General features: G+C 47.3%; 1 protein-coding gene across 3 annotated transcripts in view; it reads right to left on the bottom strand.

Annotated features, from left to right (window-relative positions):
- Window positions 1–291: 291 nt before the first annotated feature.
- Apba1 (amyloid beta precursor protein binding family A member 1) overlaps window positions 292–25,712 on the bottom strand; it is a 191,742-nt gene continuing 166,321 nt past the window's right edge. For 2 of the 3 annotated variants that reach the window (XM_029541237.1, XM_021201227.2), the window contains exons 6-13: window positions 14,288–14,320; window positions 13,218–13,304; window positions 12,062–12,247; window positions 10,370–10,549; window positions 9,336–9,548; window positions 2,853–2,972; window positions 1,932–2,072; window positions 292–1,257 (exon numbers count right to left, since the gene is read on the bottom strand). In XM_029541237.1, the coding sequence (XP_029397097.1) occupies window positions 1,186–1,257; window positions 1,932–2,072; window positions 2,853–2,972; window positions 9,336–9,548; window positions 10,370–10,549; window positions 12,062–12,247; window positions 13,218–13,304; window positions 14,288–14,320 (1,032 nt within the window). In that variant the 3' untranslated portion in view covers window positions 292–1,185. The remainder of the gene's footprint in view (window positions 1,258–1,931; window positions 2,073–2,852; window positions 2,973–9,335; window positions 9,549–10,369; window positions 10,550–12,061; window positions 12,248–13,217; window positions 13,305–14,287; window positions 14,321–25,712) is intronic. The other variant, XM_029541248.1, reaches the window with a different exon arrangement.

Below are 25,712 nucleotides of genomic sequence, written 5' to 3'. Positions count from 1 at the left end.
GGTCAAGACAGTGTCTTTCTTAGGACAAGGCTGGCGGCTTTCTGCCTATGTCAACCTGCTAGGGGAAGGGATCTTCCAGAGAGGAGCTGGGGGTTCTCCACAGGGTCTGTGTGCTAGGTTTTTATCCTGCTTCAAGGCAGGTAGAGGGCAAATGTGACACTGCACGTGCGCGCGCGCACGTGTGTGTGTGTGTGTGTGTGTGTGTGTGTGTGTGTGCGTGCACATGCGCACGTGCACATGTGTGCGTGTGTGTGTGTGTGTGTGTGCGCACACATGCACGCACATGTGTTGTGTGTGCACGCGCACATGTGTGTGTGTGCATGAGTGCGTGTGTGTGTGTGTGTGTGTGTGTGTGTGATGTACATGTAAGTGCCTGTGCAGTAAGTACATTAGGAGGATAATACCTGCCTGTGGTTATCCTCCAATATTTGTAATCTTGGACAATCTGGTGACCTCGTAGGCCCTGTGATTTGCCAGGATCTCTGTGGTGTCACGGCAGCCCTATCCAGGGTGTTACTTCCTCGGTTCTCAGCAGTTAGGCCTGCATTAGCACACACACATTGCAACTAAGAGAAACCATGGGAGAGATTTAAAAGTGGCTCAGAAATTCTGGGCAGAAGCAATGTACAGGGCCCACAACTACATAGTAGGCAGCGGACATCTTTAAAGATGTGGGCTTTAAGGATGTTCATCGCTGTCACCTGCCACCAACTATCTTCCCATCAGGTGAGGTGAGGAGGGCAGAGAGATCAGCCACTGAGTTTTAGGCACTGCTCAGTCACCTCCACGCTGCCTCTGGGAGCTTCCTCAGGGAAGTATGTGTCTCCCGGGGAGAGATGATGTCTCCTTGGGCATCCCCCAAAGGCCCTCCACCATGATCCCAGGGAGATATTAGCTGCTCTCCACCCTCAAGAGGACACACACAAAACTTCCCTGGTATTAAGGAAGAAACAGAAAAGAAAAAAAAAAAAAACCCAAACAAACTGGAGAGAGACAGAGAGCAAAGAGGTCCTTGCCGATTCTTCTCTTCCCATGTAAGACCAAATGTTGGGTGCCAGAGGGGAATGTCTCAGTGGACACATGGACGCAGCACAAGAAACACAACCACGGTGAGGAGAGTCCTCCATGCATGCCGCCACGCCACGCCACGCCATACCACGCCACACCACGCCACGGAGGTGCGGCTCAGATGTAAACGGGCTGTTCCTGGGCCGTCAGCAGTCGGTACATGGCTGCCGGCATCGTCTTCATGTGGATCTGAGGGCAGAAAGCCGTGTTAGCTGGGGCTGGGAGTAGGGCATCTCACTATATACAGTTTCCAGGACGGCCCACCCTCGGCCCCGGGACCTGGTTTTGGAAGACTGAAGCCCACGGGCTTTCTAGAAAGTTGCGGTGACTCTAAATGGTGAGAAGATGTGGGTAAGGCTTCGTTTTCCAGTTAAAGGCTCCAGCTTTTACGGCCTTTTGGAAAATAAAGAAGGGACCGTGGGAAGACAGACTCTGGCTTCTGTCAGCCTGCTTCCCTGTCTTGGCAATGTGGGAGTGCCAGCCCATCTAAAACTGCTCAGCTACTAAAGCAAGAAAACAGCCCCAGAGATCTAGTTAGGATTGGATGTGAGCCTGTGCCACTACTGGGGGTGACTGGCTTGATGGGTCTGGAATCTAATTTTTGTCTTCTAAACACTGGGTGGGATTAATTGGGGGAGAATGAGAGAATCTGTGGAGCCAGAGAGTGGTAACACAAAGTGAGCGCTGAAGAGAAGGTAGCAGGGGGCAGGGGTCCCAGCAGCCAGGTCTGAGGCAGAGGTCTGCTTACGTAGGCGCATCTAGGGAGGGGAAAGGAAGCTCTAGAAGGTTCCCAGCAAGGCTAGCATGGCACCAGGGGCACACACGGTACCTCAACCCTGCCCAGCCCCAGGCTTTATTCCTACCTCCCCAACAGCATTGGAGAGGATGTGGACGATCTTCTCGTGTGGTGTGGCTACGACACTCTGGCCATTGATTTCGATGATCCGATGTCCCACGCGGACGCCTCCTCTCTCAGCTATCCCCCCTCTCATGAGGCTGCAGATCTACCAGAGGCAAACATCAGATTACACCTAACGGGCAGTGCCCCACCTCAGAACCACGTCAGGGTGGAAGACCGTCTTCCCGGGGACCCCAGCGCCCCAACTTGAACACCCCTGGGAAGCTAACCTGGAGGGGCGTGGGCCATGTAAATCTTGCAGGTTCCTGTTATGAGCAGCGGGTTCTGTGGCCTGGTATGGAGCTCAGTGGTTGAATGTCTAACTAGCGTGACCGATCCTGTGTCTGATCTCTAGAGCCATATTCAGTGGCAGCAAAAGTAGATTCTTCAGGCCCACTGGCTCTGCCTGTGCACCAGCTTTGCACAGGGGATGTGGCAGGTGTGACCTTACTAGTGTCCTGAACTCTGACCACTTTCTGTCTTCGTTGGGCCTATCAGGCGGCGGCCAGTGCTCCAGTCGGCTTTCCATAGTCACAAGCAGGCTTACCCATGGAACTGTCTGATGCTGGTAGCCTGTACTTGAGGAACACCAGTGTATGAACCAAAGAGGTACTAGAAGCCTACTCTATCCCATGGTGTGGCTTGGGGAGAGCAGGGACTTGGTGGTCCCTGGCTAAACTCACTCTTTACTGGAATGGAACTGGTGGCACAGTCAGCCACTGCATAGGGTTAGGCTGTGACCACTGGTGAACGAACCGAAAACCCCAAACCGCTTTACTGGATGAAAAGATGAAGGGAATGAACCAGCCAGAAAAAAACATTCAATATATCTCCATCTTCAGTTGTTGTTAATTTTGGAAAATGGTGTGGTCTGACTCATACTTACAATTCCATTCTGTACGCTGAAACCCAGCTGGTAGCGAAGGTCCGGCCTCCTTATTAGCACTGTGGTCACTGGGGGGCACCTCACAATGTTCAGCTTCACTCGGGACTGGTTCTTTAAGCCCTTGACACATGAATAAAGTACAGTGGAGATGGTGAGACCACTCAGTCAGGCAGAGGACATAAAGCAGATGTGGCCTGACCCAGAGGCAGCACCCAGACCTGCAGGCTTCTGAAGACCTCACTGCCACCTGTAGGCTGTATGTGCCTGAGCTGGAGCTGTCCCCATGAGGCCTCCCTGGAACCCGTCCAGTCTGTGTGAGACAGGTGTCCTGTGGATGGCATCTTCGCTTTGGAAAATGGACTGTGTCACCCTTGACTATAAGGAAGAGTTACGTGTGCTCAAAGGTGAGGGGTGTGCAGAGTCAGTAGAGAGCCCCATGGGACATGGGCCTCTTCCTCTACAAGGCCAACTCTAGCAGTGACTCCTAACAAAGGGCATACGCGTCCCAGCAAGCAGCTCATCCACACAGCTGATTCTCTCTGGTCTCCGACTCTTCTTCCCCATTCTGTGTCTAGAGAGACACTCTACCTCATGGACATCACCCCAGTCAGTCTCTGCCTCCTTGAGAATGTGGAGTGTGAACAAATGAAACATGGAGACTGTATATGGGTTCATCCTTGGTTGCCTGCCCTACCTCTAGGTCAGAATGGATTGTAGAAGAAAAATCTGGCCTTTAATTATGAACAGGAAACAGTTTTTCAGAGCCTGTTTGGAGCTTTCTACACATTAGCCACACAACCCCTCCCTCAGGCAGGCTCACCTACTCACTACCTCATCAGCTATGTGCTGAGAAGCGAGGGCCAGAGAGAAGAACCCATCCTAGATGTGAACGTGTTCCCTCCAGTGCTGCTGTCTCTGAGCAAGGCCTGTGCTGCCTGGGTTGCCTCCTGCTTGCCAGAGTAGGTACTTTCATGTTCAAAGCTCTCTGAGTCTCTCCCCGCACCCACTCTCCAGCTGATGCTTTGAAGCCCAGTTCAAGATACACAGTGCAGAGAGAAACGATGATTTTGGCATCCTGGAGCAAATGGACCACACTGGTGTGTCTGGAGGCTGGGAGATCAGAGCGTCCAGGAAATGCCTGCCTGCCTGGACTCCTGTCTGCCAAGATCAGCTGCATAAGAAATGGCTCAAGATCAGCTTAGACTTCCCTCCAAGGGAGCAAGGGTAAAGGGTTTGGAGGTGGGTGAGCATGTTCTCCTCTGAGAGAGCAACAGTTAGAAGGAGCAGAGATTTGAGGAGAGCTAGATTTCATTCAGGTCCATGATGTCCCCTAGAGGTAGCAACCCATGTGACTTGATGCTCAAACCAATGCAGGTATCACCAGTGCCCCCAGTGCTGTGAAGCAGGCTAGGAAACTCCTTCCTTAAGGGAGTAGTGCTTCCAATGTGGTGGAATGAATGGCATGTGCTTTTCCTGCATTAGACACCAATGACAGATTTGGGCCTTCTGTTGACAAGTCTTGTCATGTCAGCAAGGGACAGAGAAGGTCTGGCTTTCTGCTCCCAGCAGTGGGACAGGCATAGCCAGGTGAGAAGGACAGTGCTGCTGTCCCTAGACCTGAGCTCCTCTCATATTTCTGCTTCTGTAACCGGAGGCTCTTAGGCAGTCTGCTCTATCTTACCTTCTCCACTTTTTTCTACATGGTGACACTGAAGTCTCTGTCAGGCCTAGATAGTTCGTCCTAAATGCCACAGTCTATGCTGAAACAGCCATTTGAGCTTCAAACTCCCTGACATCAAAGCCTATGGTATCATGAAACATGGGAGTCTGGGCCTTTGCCACATGCAGATTATATTTGTTCTTGAGTACCTACTCTTTGTTCATTTAAGTCACTTACATACCAAGGAATGGGTTAGGCACTAGAAGGAATAAGGTTCTCTAGGTCTAGGGGAGGGGAAATGAGAGGCTAAGAGAGGACACACAGAGAGTATCAGAACTAAGACTGGGCGGTGGCTAAGGCAGCTTGAGTCCCACTACATCCATCCACTACATCCCCCTCAAGACCACACACTGTACGATCAGGAGTTTGTGGAAAACCAGAGCTGAGAGTGACAGGATCTAACCAAAGGAATTGTGGGCCTTCCCACAAAGCGACCTGTTTAAATGCAGGATTATTTATGTGTGCTCAGGTAATTCAGAAGACCTTACAGAATATACCAAAAAGAGAATGAGAATGAAGCTATTTTCCTAGTGTTACCTAAAAAATTCACATTGCTCTGGCAAACTGATTCAAGATGCCTCAGCAAAATAACTTCAAGACTGGAGAAAATGTGCTCCAGCGGAAAGCTTAGGAAGTGGCGGTCTGAAATAACCAGGGCACGCTCTGCTCGGCTGAGCCTAATCAGCGTTCAAGATGGGTCCCATTAACTTAGATTTCCTACCTGCCATTTTGTTGGAGGTGCCAATTAAATAAGTGGTCATTCTGTCCCCATGACAACAGTGAATGATGCAGTGAATTAAGAAACAGCGAGAAGGGAAGAAGAAAGAGTGGTCTCTATAGCAACCAGAGCAGAACGGAGATACTCGTGAGGAGGACAGGAAAGCTGGGCACTAGGCTGGAAAGGAACAGATGTTAGAGAGCAAGGCTTGGAGGTAATGGCGTGAACAGAGACAGACACTAGCATGCCTTGCCTACCCAGAGATGGTGCTTCAGGAATAAATGACACCTGGAAAGGTAAAAGAGCTAGGCACAAAAGAATGTAGAGGGTTTCTGTAACTAGAAACCTTCTACTTCCTGCCGTGGGGGTGGGGCAATTAGCAGTGAAGTGGTAAGACACAGAACACATAGCCTTAGATGCCTGTTCCTCAAAGTGCAGGCCAGAAGACTCCCTGAGAGTTTGCTGACAGGCAGAGCCACACTTAAGCCTTGTCAGAACACACCAGCATCTTAACAGCATCCCTGGGTGGCTCATGTGTGAGAAGCCATGATTGGTCAAGATGCAAGATGCTGGGTAGGTAACTACAGAGCGCACTGGGCCTACTGAAATTAACAGCACTGCAGTAAAGTTCTGAAATCTGGACATCCCCCTGCAGTAGCTGGGGGATCTGGGGTTGGACAGTGTGAGCATCTGTCTAGGTCCAGGCATAAAGTAGGTGATGTCTAGAGAGCTATAAAAAATGGCACTAAACCTACTGAGTGTGTCTTTGTTTAGTATCGAGGGTTCCAGCAGGTTGTGGCAAATGTTCCACAGCGAAGATGAGCCATAGGTCGGCCATCTGATTTTTTTTTTCAGCTCGACAGAGCTGAGTCTCTTGGGGCACTGAGTGCCTAGCAGTCTCTGACTGTCCCTGCCTGCTGTGCACATCTCTGTGAGGCAGGCCACCGAGGAGCAGCCAGCTTTCTCAGGCCCTTGTCAACAGTCTTTCATTGTCACGTGGCATTTTCATCTTCTGAATCCATGGCAACTCCATTTACAGACATCAGCGTTCGGCTCCACAAACAAACTTTCCCTCCTCTCCCATCCCCCAGGAAGCCCGAGGGCGACTGTTGGCACTGGAGTTTTGCTTTTACCTTGATTGAGTTGGTGGTCTGTGGACAGTGCGGAGTCCCTAAGCGGTAGGATCAGCTTGACCACATGGACACTATGACCTTTGTTGCTTGTCTATGCCATTTAGAGGGCAATGGGGACAGGTAAGAGGAGAGTTGGGTTCCAATGAATGGCCAGCTGGGGGCCCTAAGCCTTTGGAGATTCTGGTACAGGGTGGCTTCTGGGAAGGCCAGGTTCTGACGCCAGGCTGGGAGTCATCAGAGATTCCTGCTTCTCAAACGCAGGTCCATCTCCGTCTTCACTCATGTTCCCTCTGCTGCCCCATCCCCACTCTCTCGCTTCAGTCACCGTGGGCTGCCACAACGAAATATCATACACTGGGTAGCATTACTTCTACTAGTCACACAGAAGTCTGAGATTAGGGTGCTGGGGGCCAGGTGATGACGAGGGGGGCTCCCCTGGGCTGCAGACTGCTGGCTTCTCGTTGCTTTCACATGGAGGAAGAGAGGCTCATCTCTTACACAAAGGCGCTGATGCAATTCATGAACATATCACCCTTAGGACCTAATCACCCCCCAAACCCCCTGGGGTTAGGGCCTCAACATGTATTGTAAGGGGACATACTCAGTCTATAATACCCCTCCCTCAAACCCATAGCCGTTCCAGTCCCAGATCAGCTGCCCATAAAGTCACCCTCACCAACTTCACTCACCATGTTCTCTCTCGCATCTGAACTCTGCACTCTACACACAGACTCTCGAGATTGGCTCTATTAACAGCAGGGGCTGGGTAATCCTTGGCAGTGCAGGGGCTGTTCTGTGCATTGGAGGATGAGTCTGTAGTAACTTGCTCACAGTGGGACAGCCAGGACAGTCTCCAGTCTTCTGGAGCATGCATTAGTACCTCTGGCTGAGGTTGTGCACTCAGACAGACACCTTCCCTGGACAGTGCTGTCTTGGGATCAGATTATTGTTCACTGGTGAGTGATCTGTCTATATCAAGGGTCAGCTATGCAATCATAGTTCTGTGCCCCAGCGTCTACTTGTGCAGTCGGTGACCATAGCACCTGCTACACAGAAGTTCATGAGCAACCAGAAGCCAGGAGTTTGGTGAGCGAATCTACAACCACCCTCTGGTCAGTGTGCAGTGCATAGCCCTTGACCTCTGTCACTGTGGGGCCAGTCATCACTCCTTGCTAGGCCTAGCTCCTGGCTGAAGTCCTGCTCACTGTCTGGACCACACAGCCCCTTGCCGTTCTCACACGCACACACAAGTAACACGTTCACGGGAGAGAGGGGAGAAGGCACGCCATTGGGCAGTGGTCCTGCCTTTTAGTAAAGGTCACCATGACAACACCAGATCAAACCTTGCAGGTCAGGATGACTTGACTCAACACTAGCTCATTGTCCATCAATTCAGGCAGTCACTTCTAAACACCCCTGCCCTTCCTTGACACATACCTAGGTATTAATGCTTTCAGAGTCAACTTTAGCACCGTCCTATAAATATTTCCTTGTCTAAGTGCTTGTCACCCTTTACCTCTACGTTGCTATGCACCCTGCCAGCAATATAATTATCTTATCTTCCACATGTATGGCTTCTCCATGGTTCAGCTCAGTGCCCAACAAAGGTCCAATGAAATATCCAAGTGAGTCTCTTCATCATCATTACTGTACAGCCACGTGCCACACAGCTTAGTCAACCATAGCAATCCTCTAAGACAATACTGAAAGATTCCCATTGCCCAGAGACACCACAGGCATCCTAACATCACAGTACAACTCATTCCTCATGACTGTGGTGACGTATGTGTAGACTCCCTGCACTGCAAACTTTTAGCCATAAAAGCACAGCATGTGTGTTTACACACACATGTATGTACAAAATATTTAACTAAGGCCATGTTATTTGCAATATAACTATTCATTATACTGCATTTTTACCATTTGTATCATAGTCATTAAAACAGAATATTAACCATAGGACAGTGTGCTATTTTATGCTGGCAGCCCCTTATGGGTCTTACAATTACCATCCCAGTTTTATCAAGAGGCCATATCAGGTGACTGCCCTAAATTTGTGTAATACTCTGTGACGTTTGGGAAATGACAAAATTGACTAATGACATCTCTCAAAACTAATTTCTCCACACATGGCTGTATACTAAGCGACACATCTGCCCTATGATGGAAGCAGAGACACTGCCCGGTGCGCTCACCGGCACCCTTGACCAAGCTCCTCCAACGAGGGCGTTGATGTTTGTGGGTTTCCTCTGCCACCCAATGCCCACTGTGCAGGTTTATTCTCTCCATCCAGCACTGTGTTCTCTCTGAAACCATGCACAGATGCTAAGAAGAAAAATCCGACTCTCCCCTCAAGTGGTCACGTTCGATCTCTCTTTAACTCTTTTCTTTCGGGATAGCATCAGCCTGGGGTGAACGAAAATGAATGAGTAGGCTGGAGTAGGTTTTCTCCCTATGGCACTCGGCTTTCAGGCGGTGGCTCGGGGGAAGGGGAAGGTTGGCCTGCACCAGTGTTCTCTGAAGAGCTGACACACTTCCATGAGCTGTAAAGGACAGTCAATCATGTGTGCTGCATGTCGATAGAGGGCTACCTGGGTTAGAGAGCTGAGGGAAATCCTGCTGAGGCTGAGTCTGGTTATATGGGAGGAAGAGCGTTAGTTGATGAGCTATGCCTAGGTTGAGCACTGGTGTTATGTAAGCCGCATATCTTACATATCACATACATGGGATTTATGGAGAAATGATAGTAACTCGATTGTTGGCTGCCTTGGCTGTACACCCATGCTGTTTGCACTTGGGTCCCCCTCCTGCCTATGCTTTAAAATGTTCACAAATTTTGAGGACTGGGTGGCTGTCACACTTCACATCATGTCAGGCCTGACACTGAGAAGTTTTCTCACATGCCTAGGTACCTTAATGATGCTCTGGCAGGTGGAGAGCGGCAGGCCCACCAGGCTGGTGCCATTGATGGACATGATCTGGTCCCCGATGTTCAGCTTCCCTGACTTCTCGGCAGGGCCTCCGTGCATCATGTTGGCAATGATCACGGTTGGCAGAATGGATCCCCAGCCAGACTCCACAATCACAACTCCTAGGATCTCGCCTTTCTGCTTCTCTATGAAGACCTGAAAGGAGAAGAGAAAGAAATCTCTAATCAGCAGCTATGTGGGATAGGTCCCCCTGCCTGTGTGGGGAAAGAGACATTTCTTTGGGGCTGACAATCTAGGTGAGTTTCTGTCTTTTCTATATTCCTCAGCACTGGGAATCTGAAGAAACCACTTCATTCAAACCCTTCTAGACCTGAGAATTCACCCTCATCTCATACGACCAGTCTGGCCTCACATGCAAATACAAGAGACAGCAGGATCTTCTGTTTTCCATTAAAACATTAGCTGTCCTTAGTAGGTGGTCTTAATCCACGTGGCTCTAGGATGCTACGTACAGGTTTTCCCGTTTCACGGTGCCCTGTAAATTCTTTTCAGTATTTATGATTTTTGAGTGAAAAATAAATGCGTAGGACACGTTTCTGTGCAGAGGAAGGTTAGGGGAGAGAGACGCTGAGGCTGCAATGACCTCTGTCCTGCCAAGTGCAGCTGTCTTTCCTCAGTGCTGGAGCTGGCACATCACTGGCCACTTTCCGGGCCCTTACCGAGACTGTGGGCTTCATAAGGACACAGGTCAAGTCCTGTATTCACATCTATAGAATTCTCTCAAAACTCTCCTTGACTCACAAGGGCAGGGGATGTGCAGCCTATCATTTATACTTGTTTTTGATAGTACTTAATGATAGGATCCTCTGGGAAGAAGCCAGAGATGGGTACGAGAACCACAAAACGTTCAGTGAACACCACTGTCTTCAGCTTCTACTTCCACAGCAGGGCTGCCTCACCCTCCAGAGCCCCATCCTGCTGGCTCAGCTTGGGAACAAGTTCCAGGAAGTACCTACATCTTTGCAGTTTTCCGACTTGGAGAAGTGGATCAGGTCATCGTTGTACATGTCCTGGGTGTTGAGCAGGTCACTGTATTCCTTCTGGCTGAGGTCTTCTGGGTTAATGCCATTGGCCCTGAGGAATTCCTGGTATGCAACACTGAATGCCTGTCCTATGGACTGCGCGATCAGCTGGGCCTATAGCAGCATAGGGGAAGATACGGGTGAAGGGGGGAACTCCTGGCACACCCACCCTGGACAATTCCTTGTGGCACTTGAGGCTTCTAAATAGCAGGTCAGTCAGTCAGTCTACATCAGGGTACCAGAGCCTACCAGGAACTGTTTGAAAAAAATCAATCAGTATGTTTCTTATTCTGACTGAGCCCATAAGGGAGTCATTGGTACTCAGTAGACAGGAATCTGAGATGCAGGACATCCTACTATATGCAGGAGAGTTATATATGATGACAAGTCACTCTACATCCTCTACAATTTTTGTACATCCCACTGGACATTTATATTATATGTAACAGTTGATTCTAATTACTGTGCCCAAACTGGATTCTAGTTTATATTTAAATACAAAGATTCACTGGCTATACTTCACATTTTAAGAATAATATTATATAAAGTGAAGGTCCTTTGAGATTTTGTAAGTAAGTTTCATGTCTTTCAAAGCCATCCACATCATTTGTGGTCTCAGCCTCATTCCTGTCTGTATGTATCATGGTACACAGAGATCCTGCTTGTGTTTATAGACATGGATGCTTGCTTGGGCCCCAATTCAAAATGTCAAGTACGAATTATCCACAGTATCACATCAGATACAATATTATTCTCACAACCAAACTTAGGTAAGTATGTGTAAATATCTGGCTACCTCATGACATTTTTTTTTTTTTGAAATGGATGGCCCTGGCATGTATACAATGTATCATGATTTATATCTAAACCTCTCTTCCTTTATTATACTTATGGCCATAAGTTATTTTGTAGTGAAAAGGGAACTGGAGAGATGGCTCAGTGGTTAAGAGTCTGGGTCTGGTGCGTGATGTTCCTGCCACTGTGCTGGGAGGAGCAGGGTCACTAACTTCACTGTGATAGCATGATAGATCTGCACAGCTCCCAAGTTTTCGTCTGCGCACACTCTGGTGCCATGAGGACTTGCTTAGACTAGCAATCTGGGGCTCCCTCTTTCAAAGCCTGCTGGCAGAATGGCCACTCTTCCATCCCAAGCAAAGTCAGCACTCCCCTGCCTCTGGGCCCTTGTGCCTGCTATTTCCTAGTCTCATTCTATTCGGGTCTCTGTTTAAATGTTACCTACGCTGATGATCCTATGTGAACTAGTCCTGTCCTTTGTGCACTGATCCTATTTTATATTTCAGTACAGCACTACTCTCCATGTCTCGTTAAGTTCATTTATCTCTATTTTCTATCTCCTCCAACGTGCACAAAGAATAACTCCTGTGCATTTATTCAGCCTTATATCTGCAGATCTAGAACAGTGCCTGATACATAGTATGTACTGAATAAATATGCTGATGCATAGTATGTACTGAATAAATATGCTGATACATAGTATGTACTGAATAAATATGCTCAGTGCAGGATGATCCAGACTGTTTTGTGTTCTGATAAACTGGCTACTTAGTGGCTATCCAGGAGGATAGGTTGGGGAACCCAGAGGAAGGATGGGGAAGCCAGTCTTACGTCCTCAGACTCAAAGACATGGCAGATCATCTTGTACTGTCTTTTTCCATCCTGGGAAGGGTGAGAGGCTTCCACATTCTCCTGGGAGTTAGAGCGGGGCATCCGCCTGCGGGCCATCAGCACGACGATGTTCCCAATGTCTGCGATGTAGGAAATGGTCCTCAGAGGGTGGTCCATCATAGGTTCCTAGAGGTGAAGGGCAGAGGAGGTGAGTCTGCACAGAACCTTAGCACGCAGCAGATGCTTATCTTCTTCCCTCATACCGGCTGAGGTGGCCAGAGACAAGCTTCACTGCCAGACCTCTGAATCCTACCCCAAGGCCTGAGGAAGTTTCCTTGGTCAATGAAGAGCAAGAGATATGTGCAGGAGAAAAACAAATATCAAACATTCTACACTGTGTAGAGTCTCCAGTGGTCAAGCTGGAAAGATAAAATCTAAATTTCAGTGTGTGTGTGTGTGTGTGTGTGTGTGCACGCGCATGCATGTGTAGGCGTGTGTGTGCTGTACAGTTTTAAAGAGACTTCCTTAAGGCAAATGAGTCCTCCCCAGAGAACCCATAGGAGTGACTGAGTGACAGACAACATATGCATTCTGAGTTTTCCTTTGTACTTTAAGAATGAATGTGACCTTTGAGCCCACATTAGCCTTGAGTTTCACTGGTAACCTGTGTGTGTGTTTGTGTGTATGTGTATGTGTATGAAGTCCTGACTGAATGTGTATCATTGACATGAACACAGTCACATCAAGGATCCCAATGTCTCAGACTCATGGGGATGGTGTAGATGAAGAGAAATGCAGACCCCAGTTTTGTCATCCCCAGTGTGTACAGCCTGAGACTGCTCTCCTAAAGAGACACCTGCTGTGAGATTAGCTAAACCCATGTCCTTGTTCAGAGGTATAAAATAAACACACTGAGTTTTAAGGCTGCTGCTGGTACACCTCCATGAGATCTGGTAGAGCACATGGCCTATCAGATCTCAGCTACTGTCTGTGTGTCTGTCCTTTCTTCATTCCCTCATCACCCCTGTCAGTTTCCAGGACCCAGCATGCAAGTTGTGGCACCCCAATACCTGGGGATGGGCACTCTACAGGCAGAGAATCTATGTTAGAATTCCTTTGGCCTTCGCCTCTGAGAAGAGTAGGAACAAGCTGGTACCTGTGTATCTGCGTTCAGTACTTTGATCCTCTGGGTAGAAATGAAGAGGTCCACCTCAGTCATTGGCTGAGATTCGCCTTCAGGAGCCTAAGAAGAAAGTGCACCAAGAAGAAGTTTTACTATATTGTCTTAACCCAGAGGCATGGGAATGGTTAGCTCACACACTGGTTACCAAGACACAGTCACCAGAACGGCACCACAGGGTTAAATTGCCAAAGCTGAAGGTACTGCAGGGAGGATGGACACAAGGGCCAGGGTCAGCATCTCTACATTACAGGGGAAACACAGAGTTCCTTCTGACACTTCCCCCAGAGCAGCGGCTGCTGCAGCAGATTAACTCTGGACATGATGGCAAGTGACCCTTTCCATAAGGCTCTTGGAGACTGAAGGGTAAGAGCAGCTAACTCATAGTGAGGACCTTGGAATAGTCACTCATTTTACTCTGCAAGAGCTAGTGGAAGACAATGACTGTGGTGGGTGCAAATGAAGCCACCGGATGCAGTTCTGGTAAGAGGGTCTTCATAGTCACACATCACCACGGCCCCACAGAAGCAGCTGCCTGTTCCCGCAGCCACCCCATCACAAAGGAGCCCCCAGTATCTCATATCCTTGGAGTAAATTACAAACGCCTAGAAGCTCTGCAACCCCCAAAGTGCAGCCTGGCTCATTTAGGGCTGAACCCTGCACGTGTGTGGTTATTAGCAGGTTTTCTTTTTTGCATCCAGCAATCTGAGAAATCCTCAAACGGAATGTAACTGTAATTGAGTAGTCCCAGGTCCCTGCCACATCATTGCTCCTGAACAGCTTGCAGCTTCCACCCTAGAGGATTCATTTAGCATCTCCAATCTGCTCCCTGTCGTTCCTCTGAAGTGAAATGACCAAATGAGCAACAGAAAATGGCCACTTGAGGCAACCAAGTTTGGAGAGAGGCTGGCTTATGGAGCGACTCAAAACGAAATCGGAACAAAAAAACTTGCTGGATGCAGAAAACAAAAACACAAAATCATAAAAAGGCAGAACATAAAAGAAAAAGGACAGGCGTAACACCAAGTGATGACGTTGTACTGCACCTTCTTCCTGCTTTTGGCTAATTTCTGGGCCGTCTGCTTAGCATGGAACAAACAGAGACAGGAGAATAGTTAGAAAAGAATTTGCAGACTCAGTCAAAAAGGGGACAGACACACTAACACTGCTTGGGGTATAAAGCGCTTGTAGGAGGAAGATGGGCATACACACCCCACTTTAAGGGGAATATTCCTAATATAATGTGAGCGTTGGGGATGAGCATGGAAGGCGTCTCATGCTTTACTGTCATTTGACTTTTTGAAGAACGAAGTTTGGTTCTGTTCTTATCACATGCCTCCCGTCTTACCTAACTGACTGTTGTCGGGCTGTTGTCTTTATTTCTATCTGCTTTCCTTGGGAGTAACCGGCTGAATTTTCCCTCAGCTGCTTCTGATAAAAAGCTACAGCTGTCCAGACTTTTGTTTTCTACTGAAGTTTTGGATCGTCTCTGAGCCCCACTTTAGCTGTATTGCAGTTTTGTGCACTGGCTTTTCTCTTACTGACACTTTACAACACTTCAGCTGTGATGTCTTTGAACCCTGAATCATTTAGAGTTGTGCTATTAATTTCAAAAATATTTGGAGGGTTTCTAGATATCCCTTTGGCACTGGTTTTGGGATCAATCTTACTATGGCCTGAGACCATGTTGTGTGTGATTTCAGTCTTTTTGAGAGGTGCTGAATCATGACCGACTTAGGTGAGCATACTATATGGACTGTACAGTAAGCAATCTCAGTTGTCAGCTAACATGATCTTTCAGTTCTCAGGTGGGTTTGTGTTTGTGTGTCTGTCCTGCTTGTTCCTTCATTTTACTGACAAACTGTGTTAAGACCACAAGCTGTTACTGTGGACTTGTCTTTGTATTGCTTTGGTTCTATTTGGTCTTTGCTTTCTCTGTTTGTAGCTGTGTTATAGAGTACATATATGTTTAGGGTAGTATGTCTTCCTGTTGAATCAATCCTATAATCATCTGCCCTGTTTATCTGTAGCAATAATTTCCTCTTAAATTTCATAAGATAAATATAGTTTGTACCTGGCTAAAATGGATATATTTCTCTTTTTACTCCTAATTAAAAAATGGCATAGTCAGTAAAAACTGAGCTTTCTAAATCCAAACCTCAGCCCTACCACCTATTACTTGTGTGATTTAAGCAAGCCATTTAACATTTCTGCTTCCTCTATGTAAATGTATGAATTTAAATAGTATCTACCCCACAGGGCTGTTTTTAAAGATAAAATGAATACATGAAGAAAAAAGTCTTTGAACAGTACACTGAGCATTATGTCTGTGTCTGCTATAGATAATGAAAATGTACAGGTGTAGGATGCAGTTCCTCAATCGTATATGGTATATGTTTTCTGTCACTGTGAGTCGATGGCCAGGCTGTGGGTTATGCTATGAGGGGCGAAGCTGCATCGCTGTGATGGATGGGTAAGGCTGGACTGTTGTCACGGGTGGGGGTGGTAAAGCTGAGCTGTTGTGAACGCTACGGTACCAGCGGGCACGGCTGTTCTGATGTGGGTGGCTGGGAACTTACCTGTAGGAAAACCTGTACTCTCAGCAATGCAGCTCAACTTCACTAGTGCTTAGAATGTGTTGCCTGCCGCCTGCATGCTCCCACAGTGGAGACTGGATGAGTCAGCCATCCAAACACCGCATGGCTAATTACCGATACACTCAGGAAAGAGGGCAACCCCACTCCCACACAGCTTCCCCACCATTCTTCCTGTGGTGATGAGAGGGCTGTGAGCAATCTACTCTGGAGGACTCTGAAGTTAATAAAACACACACGTGCTTTACTAACCGCCCCACAAGCCAGAGGGCGTATCTGAGTATCTGAGAAGGTCCCGAGTGAACCTGCATGCACGTGACTGAGAGGCTGTCCCTAGAGTTCTGACCCGAGTCGGTTTTCATCTGCCTTGCAACTTCTCCTCTAGGATCTGAAATGCTTCCTTTCTCTCCACTCTTGAAGTAACATGAAAAGGCCCAGGAACTCCTATTCATGTTGATATCAAAAGTCTAACAATTCTTCAACTCTAGGGAACTGTGTTCCACCTTCATTATCGATAAATTAACCAGACTCCATTTTCCCCCCAAACTACAGAAGGATGAAGAAGGCAAACCAAGTTTCATGACAGGTGTTCTGACATGGTTTCCACAAAGTTGAAAATGTTTATGCAGCAGATTATAACATTTCGATGTGACACTGACGAGATGAACAGGTCAGAGCCGGAATGGAAGATTGGAAGAGGCTGCTAAAACCCTCACAAGGCCAAGGATGGCAGGACTCTGGGATCGGAGCTGTGCCCCTCCCCCTCACTTCAGGGTCAGGGTCAATCTACCATGGACAGCCCCTCTAGGTTGGTCATGCTGTGGGGAGGGCCTCCTCTGGCCTAGCTGTTCGACTGAGCCCTTGTAACCACATGTCACTGTCAAAACTCACAACAACCCTGTGAGGCAGGAATTATAGTAAGGCACTCAAGAGGAGGAAAACAAAGCACAGGAAGCAGAACAAAGCACTAGGTCATTTGCTCAGTGTCACCCAACTGTGCAGAATGTGATTCAAGTCCAGGCAATCTAGCTCCTCAGTCTACACTTCCCTTTGTGCAACTGGCTTAGGCAGGCTTCTCCTCTGGAATGTCTCAGTTCCCAGTAAAATGGGGCTAATAACACCTGCCTCCCAGGACTCTGCCTCCTCCGGCCTGAGCAGTGAATGATCCAAATCTCTTCAAGCAAGCTGGGAAGTGACAGGACTTAGACAAAGCTACAATGATGCCAACATTTAATTCTACAATGAAACTTTACAAAAATCACAGAAGAATGGAAAAGTAAGAACTCTGGAAGAGCCTAAGTAAAGACAGATGAAAGGAAAATGGCAGAGAATGATAGGAACAAAAATATGCGCAACATGCAATCCCGCAGCAGCACTTGTGACATCATCGCCCGAGTTTCACAGATTAGAGAATGGAGATGAGGACCCTCTGGTGTGGACACCCCGGCCTCTGTGGCTCAGAGGACCTTCCTAGCCTCTGCTGAGGAGTTGAGAGTCCCTGGGGAGAGGAAGACAGGGGAGCTAGCACAGGCTTCTTCATAGTGTCCTTGCTGTGTGGAGAGGGACATTCCAGAACATCGAGACGTGGGCAAAAAACTCTCCAGAGAATTCTCCCACAAACCTTTCTAAGGCGCCACCAGCAGACTTTAGCTGGATATATACCATGATCCTGATGTTCCTTGCTTAAGCAATTAAGGGAGCTACTGTTTAACTACTATGAGGTGTGTCACCATATGGCAGGAGTGCAGACTGCCACTTACTATTCCAGTCTCATGTTTTATGTCCTCAGGGGTTTTCTAACTCATCAAGTTTTAAAAAACTCATCCTCAACGATGCTCGGATGTCCTGTTGAATCAGTTACATTTCTGTCTTTATTTGTGCAAAGAACTCTTGGCTTCGCTGATCTTTTGTATTCTTTTATTTCTGATCTTTGTTATTTTGGGTTTTATTTAATTCTTACTTTTTAAGCCCTTGAGGTACCTCAACAGGGGACTTGTAAAGTTTCTTTTATGTAGGCACTCATAAATGTAATGCATTGCAACTCAGTTGTGTTGTGTTGTATTTATTTTGATTTTTTTCCTGTTATTTTCTATTTGTTGAGAATTTCATATGTGTGTATAGTGAAAATGTAACCAGTGCTCCCGTTCTAATAACTTCCTGAGTGTCTTTTATTGATTGATTGACTGATTGATTGATTGACTGATTTGGTAACTTACTAAGTCCAGTTAGTGTTGCCCTTGTACCCTGGTGTGTGTCCACCCTCTGGAGCATGGGGAAACCTACCATTAGCCACACTCCCTGTGGTAGTTTGAATACAAAATGGCTCCCGTATGCTCACGTTTGACTACTTGGTTACCGGTTGGTAGAACTGTTGGGGAGGAATAAGAGGTGTGTTATGGGGGGCAGGCTCTGAGGTTTTAAGACTTGTGTTTTATCCAGTTTGACCTCTGCCTCCTGCCTAGGGCTTGCGATGTGAGCTCTCACTGTTCCTGCCACCATGCCTTCTCTTTACCACCATGAGCTCTCCACTCCCTTTTAGTCATGACATTTTATTATAGCAATAGAAAAGTAACTAAAATATCTCTAAGGGCCAATTGAGAAAAGGCTTCATTCACCCGCCAGCTCCTCAGTGATCGACTGCTCTGTGTTGTCCCTTCTCCATGTACTTGTATAATTGCTAGAGTTTCACTTGTTAATTGATTTCTAGTTTCATCAATCACTGTGATCAGAAAGGATCTGGCATATGATTGAAAAGTTTTGAAAATGTGTTGCATAACTACTGGATGGATTATTCTATAAATGTCCAGAAGTCATATGATTTATAGTATAACTTAACTCTTGTCTTAATTTGAATTCAGGAGGAGGTCTGGCTGTTCTTTAACTGATGTGGAATGCTGAAATTCCACACTATTTCTTTATTAGATCCTCTCTCCCAGTGTTATAATGTCTGTGTACAAAACTTGACGCTTTAACATTAGGCTCATATTAACTTATAATTATATCTTCCTGTTGTCTTCATTCATTATCACATGGTGACTGCCTTTATCTCCGTTTTAGTGTCTATCTTATAGATAGTCCTTGTTGCTTATTCCCGGGGTATCATTTCACATCTTTCCCTTTTCACCGTCTGTGTAATTACTTGTAAAGTGGATTACCAGCAGGAAGCATACTGGTGGCTCTTGTCTTTTTTTTAATCCACTCAGCAATTCCCCTAAGCTTTAACTGAAAAATGTAGCCCATTTACAGGTTGCTAATGAAAGAAAGGTAACGGCGTATCTCTGTCATATATATGTGCCATGTGCATGCACATACGTATTTGTGTGGTAAGGATGGAGGGCAGAGGTTGACACTAGACATCTTCCTCAGTCACCTTATCTACGGAAGCAGGCTTTCTCAGCTGAACCCAGAGTGCATTGATTCAGCTAGCCTAGCTAGCCGGCTTGCTCTAGGAACCCTGCCTCCACTGCCCTGGTGCTAGGAATACAGACAGACAATCCCATGTGTGCTGAGAACGCCAGCTCAGGGCCTCACATTCTGTGGCGGGCCCTTTACCTCAGAAGCCACCTCCGCCACTCCTGATGATGCTCTTTCTGGTTGTTGGGATATTTTTGTTTTCTTCCTGTCTTAGCTTTGGGCTGACGGTTGCAGAGGGAATGCCTGCTCCGGTCCCACTTGTCTTTTGGGTAGCCGCTCTTGTATGGGGACTGACGCTTCCCCAGGCTTTGGTGATGCTAGCTAGCCGTTCCTTTGATTTCTGTGAGTAGGTTTCCCTTAGGTGGCCATAAATCAGCGTTGGCTCATGTTGGACGGTCCTAAGTTTCTCCATTTCTGAAGAGTAGTCTTGCTTGGTTGAGTAATTCTGACTGACATTTTCTTCGTTTCAGGACTTGGAATATGCTATTCCATCCCTTTATATACTGCAGGACTTCAGCTGAGATGTCTATTGCTATTTTAATGAGTACACAGTAGAACTGACATGATATTTTTTCCCCTGCAGATTGTAAACTTATTTCCTTAGACTTTTGACAGTTTGCCTATAATGCTGGGGTTCACTATAATGTTTTTTTCTGGTTATATAGAGGTTCTATAGACCTCTTGTACCTGGATGATCATAGCTTTCCAAAGATTAGAGAAGTCTTCTGATAACTGTTTCATGGAATAATTTCCCTGTGTTTTTAACCAATGATATAGATATTAATTCACTTTAAAGTGTGTGGTGGCTCGAATATGCTTGACCCAGGGTATGGCACTACTAGGAGGTGTGGCCTTGTTGGAGTAGGTGTGACTTTGTTGGAGGAAGTGTTGTCACCGTGGGCGTGGGCTTTGAGACCCTTCTCCTAGCTTCCTGGAAGCCGGCCTTCCTCTGTTGACCTTCGGACAAGATGGAGAACTCTCAGTTCCTCCAGAGCCATGCCTGCCTGGACACTGCCATGTTTTCTGCCATGATGATAACAGACTGAACCTCTGAACCTGTAAGCCAGCCCCAATTAAATGTTGTCCTTTATAAGAGCTGCCTTGGTCTTGGTGCCTCTTCACAGCAATAGAAATCCTAACTAAGACAGAGTGTTGCAAAGATTTTGTCGGCTTTTTGTTTGTTTGAGACAGTCTTGCTATGTAGCCCAGTCTTTCCTCAAATTCTCAATTCTCCTGCATTAACCTCCCAAGTACGGGAGTCACAGGTCTGCTGGGACTACAGGAATATACAATCACCCCTGGCGTTCAAAGGTTCTAAGTGCACAGTCCCCCTTCCCTTCCTTGTCTTCCTCCTGTGAGTTTTCTGAGGGTCTGATTTGTATAGTCAACCCTCTTTTCAAATTCGATCATTACTTCTTCCCCTTGAAGTAGTCTGTTGATCTTTTCTGGCTCTATTTCACTCCAAGATTTCTATTTCATTGCTCTTACTTTTTTTTCATTCTTGTCCTGCACTGTATTCCTAATTTCATTTGATGCCTTTAAAATATTCTCTTGGATCTCACCGAGCTTCTTTCTGCCTGTATTTTAAAATTCTTTATCGGGCAATTTCAACCATTTGGACTTCTTAGGAATTTGTGGCTGGCGAGTGACATCATTGGACATGGTGTAATTCTCGTGTCTCTACATTGAGCTTTCCGGATCAAGTAGATCAGTTCATGGCTGCTTTAGAGGTGGCTTCCTAAGTGGTTCTCTCCTGAAGATGTGCCTTAGTTCAGGGTTCAGTTAGTTAGGCATTTGGCTTTATTTCCAGTTGGACACTGTAGTGTAGCCCTCCTGTAGTTTTGTTGGCTATGACTCATGACCGGGCACTGTACATGCAGTGTCAGAGTCAGAGAGACATTGTGGGCTATACAAGTGGATGCTATGTTAGCAGCTTAGGCAGTACAATGTCAACAGCAGAATTTGCGGAATGCCGTATGGCCAATCTTACTATGGGGGCTGTGGTGTCCACCCCCTCAGTGATGTGTTTGCAGCTATTGATGCTGGCTCTGTTACTAGTAATAGCCTCTGGTACAAGCAGTCCTAGTAGTGTTAAGGGTCCTGAACTCTTTGTCCTGTAAACAGATGGTGGCTTTGGCTCAGACACTGCACAGGGAGAAGCTGATGGGAACCATAACCTCTTCTCTACGGTGTTTATATCCTAGCCTGACTGCATTTCCTTTCAGACAATGTGTGAGGACATCAGGCAGTAGATAGGTGGGGTAGCAGCAACAGTTGTGGCCCTCTCCTTTGTGGGCTTCTGAGAGCCTGCCAGGACCAGGGCCTCAGCCCCTAATACTCTTGCATGTACAGGGACAGTATAAAGGCTGGGGCTTCTTGCCTTTCTTTTCCACTCCTGGACTCTAATGATCAAGGAGCAGTAGGGCCTGGCAGGAACAGGGTCAAGTTCTCCTTAAGGCCTCTTTAGTCCTGCATACACAGTGGGTCACAGATGGAGCCACAGAGCTGTTCAAGGCTACCTCAGCATAGTCTGGTGGGCAGGGCAGCAGGACAATGGCCATGTCCTGTCAGTAGCAGGTGTGTGTATCACAGGGTGTCAGAGTGAATCACCCTCAGTTCTGGTGCTAGTGTGAGTCTTCATGCGCATCGCCATGGTGAATGGTCTCAGAGGACGCTTATCTGCTGACGGGTTCCTAAGGGGTCACCATCTGTTCCCTGCCACGACAAAGCATCAGCTTAAGTCAGTTGCTCTGATGGGCTTAGTCAGGTTGCTGAGGCAGTTCCACACTGAGCCAGGGCAGTGGAAATGTGTCTGGGACCTCAGAGATGTAAGTATTAGGGGTTACGAACCCATAGGGTAGTCCTAATTCAGATGCCAGCTGCTTTCCGAAGGCAAACCCCAGTCGGACAAGTGTGGTGGTGCATTGTGTCATCCCAGCACCAGAGGTTAGAAAACTGGAAGGAGAGCCCGGCTACACAGACAAACCCTGCCTAAGGCTCCAGACTACAGCACCCTCAGTGTTTGCTGGATGATGTGAGATTCTGTTCTACAGTAAAGCTATTGGGAAGATTTCAGGTAACTTAAGTGGGATGGAAGCCCACGAGGACTGTGAGACTCCTTTAGCTAGGACTGTCAGCGCCTGCGAGGATGGGCTGTTAGGACCCTGCAGTTCACCCTTCTTTCTGCAAAGCACAGAGGAGTCTCCCTCTCCCCTGGCTGTGTTTCTCTTACTACATTGTCTCAGATTTTTGAACCCCAACCTAGTCACTTAGCTCAAAAACACAGCCGCCCACTCTTGACTTGCAGTTCTTGTTTGTATATGAATCCTGAGGGTCTGTCTCTATCCATCTTAGGAAAAGTCATTCTCCGAGCCTGTAACAAGGAAATGAATTTGGAAAACATCCAGAGACTGAGTGTTGCGTGAACTTATTTGCTGATGGAGATCTATTAGCAAGTACTCAGCGTGACTGGACAGTGCAGGTGAAGAGAAGATGCTTCACAATGCTTTCAGAGAGCAGCTGACAGGCCACCATCAGGCTACCACACACAGCAGATTTTCCTGGAGCCTGTCAAACAGACTCTTTGTATTTATTACCTTATTGTCTAAGCTTCTGTCTTGAGAAATCTGGAGTCAGGCTGGAGAGCTTGCATGTCCATCAGGCTTCTACACAATGCTGGTCTGCTGGTCTCTGGACCATACTTTGAGACTCACAGTTCTAATATATTCCTGGTTGCTGCTGCTGCTGCTGCTGCTGCTGCTGCTGGTGGTGGTGGTGGTGGTGGTGGTGGTGGTGTGTGTGTATCATTCACATTTCCTGCCAGGACAGTAGTTCTTCTAAGATATAGTGACAAAGGTCCACAGATGGGGAAGCCACAGCAGATGAGTTCTAATTCTATGGCTGCTGGTATAGACTTGCTTTCTTCTTGTATCTTGGCAGATGGAACAGGGTATTGTTTTCAGATCCCTCAGTTTACCACATTGTAGCACCAGCCATGCAGCTTTTCTGGTTCATTTATTGGAGTGCCAGTTTCTCAAGGTTTAATACTGGATGTTTGTTAAATTTTACTTCTAAATTGCCTATCACAAAAATCTCCACAGAAACAGCCTTTTAAACCAAAGTCTCATATATACGTGTATGTATATGTATTTGTATATGTAGATGTGTATATGTATGAGAGAATGCCTGGTCAAAACCAATTCTAAGTTCTCTTACCACTTTGCAAATAAATCTGGACACATACGTTGCTAAAGAAAATGTAACTGCCAGACAGTGGTGGTGCACACCTATAATCTCAGCACTAAGGAGGCAGAGGCAGGTGGATCTCTGTAGCTTTGAGGCCAGCCTGGTCTGCTGAGCAAGTTTGACGGCCAGGGCTACACAGAGAAACCTTGTCTTGAAAAAAAAAAGAAAGAAAGAAAGAAAGAAAAGAAAAAGAAAAAGAGAGATAACTTTCAAAATTCCAAGTGTAAATCTAATCCTGGTCCAGAGCTGTGGGAGAGATACCACCCAGCAGAGCAGGAATGTCTAGTAAAGTAGAAGCTTTGGCTTCAAGCTGGCATCTGCTGGGTAAGTCACCATAAAACCAGAAAGCCATCATCCATCTAGCCGAGCATAGCATAGAGGCACAGGAAAGAGAGGTACAAACTGGGGGTTCCCGTGGAGAGAGAGAGAGGAGATAAGGCCAGAGACCAGGGGAAAAACCAGCTTACTTTCAAGCAAGTGGAAGGGCCAGAGATTCCCACTGGCTCGGCGCTGTGGGCTGCACCGGCAGACTGGAGCAGGAATACCCGGCATGGCTTTCCGTTCTCCTTTCCTGGGCAGACACTGAAATCTGTGGCCCTGCTGCACTCTGTCCAGTGTGCTGAGGTGACCTAGAGGGACTCGTTCTCGAAAGGCCAGAAGGACGCAGTGTCTCAGAGGGTGATGTCTGCAGAGCATGCTCTGGAGCCCACTGGACTGCTGGGGACACACCTGTCCTCCACCTGCCATGAGGTCTGAGCCAACTCCTAACTCAGCTGCCTTCTAGGTGAGATGACAACACAGCCATCTCCGCTTACAAGGGGAAGAGGCTTCAGGCTGTGTGCGGTGTCATTCTGAGAAGCACTTAGAGGGATATAAACGGATCATGAGGCAGGAGATATTTATGGATAGGCAGCAGTTCCTTCAAGCGCACAGAAGCACGTACTAAAATGGTACTTATAAGCTGTAAGTGAAATGTAACCATTTAATTTTACTACTTCATAACAAATTCCTCACATTACCTCAATTTACTTGTAAAAGATAAATACATGGTTTTCAAATCTCCACACTGCTCTGGGCAGGTTTAAAACATAATCAGTTGGCCACTTGCTCATGTTGAAAGTGCCATGTAATTTGAGGTATAACTGTGGGGTTTTAGGGTGCTGGTTACTTGGAAACTTCAGAGTAAAGGGTCTGATTTTCATGAGAGAATTGGACTTAAAGGTAAATCCACAGGTCAGCTCCCACTGTGGAGGCAGGAGAGCAGCTCAGGGTATAGTGGGTGCCAGAGGAGCTGGCGGAGGGATGCTGCTACTCACCATGTGGGCTGCTTTCTATCTGGATGATGCTGAGCCTGCTGCCCCTACCCACCCTGAGCACTATCTGAGCCCTCCTGAGGTGCCGTAAGAGGAGTGGAAAGACACAGGTGCTCATATGCTGGAGTCCCCAACTGTCAGGTGGTGAATAAACAAGGGGCCCCAACTAAAGCCTGAACCCCAAAATACAGCCAGATTTGAGAGACTAGATAGGTAGAGCCAATGAGAAACTGACCTCAAGGCAATGCTTAGTTTTCTGGTCTAGATAGTCTCCAGTAAGGGTCTCCAGTAACCCTTAAAGTCAGACTGATGCTTTCTTCTGGAAAGACCACCTAAGTGGCCCTGGTCACAGGGCCTGGTGTTTTGACATAATTCTCATGTGTGGCTCTTTGTTCTGGATAGGTTCAGAGTATAGAGCAAACTTGGTTCTGGTCTAAAGCATGTGTCAGTGTGACAGCCAGAGGTGTTTCTACCATCCCTGTCTGTCAGGACGTCATCAGACCAGCTATGACAGGCCATGGTGGGCTATGACAGGCCATGGTGGGCTATGACAGGCCATCGTGGTCTGTATAGCTGTTGGGAGGCTCACAGGACCATTCATCCAGGGACTTAGTGTTACATGTGGTGTTTGTAGGAGTCTGCATTGAGACTCCATTTGAAAACTAGCTTGTTTTCCTTAAGAGATTTATGCATTATTTTAAAAGCCTTGCTGGGAGGTGTTAAATTAAGGTGGAGGAACTTTCTGGCATTCGTGTGTCTCTGGGGTGAGGCAAACTAAGTAGCCAAGTGCCGTGACCTGGATCTAGAATGTTCTCCCAAAGGTCCACGTGCAAAGGTTTGGTAACCAGCCTGTGCCACCTTGGGAGGTGGTGGAACCTTCAGGAGGTGGGCAGAATGGAAGGGAG

Source organism: Mus pahari, chromosome 1, assembly GCF_900095145.1.
Source record: "Mus pahari chromosome 1, PAHARI_EIJ_v1.1, whole genome shotgun sequence".
NCBI lineage: Eukaryota > Metazoa > Chordata > Mammalia > Rodentia > Muridae > Mus > Mus pahari.
This window is presented reverse-complemented; position numbering and strand designations above follow the sequence as displayed.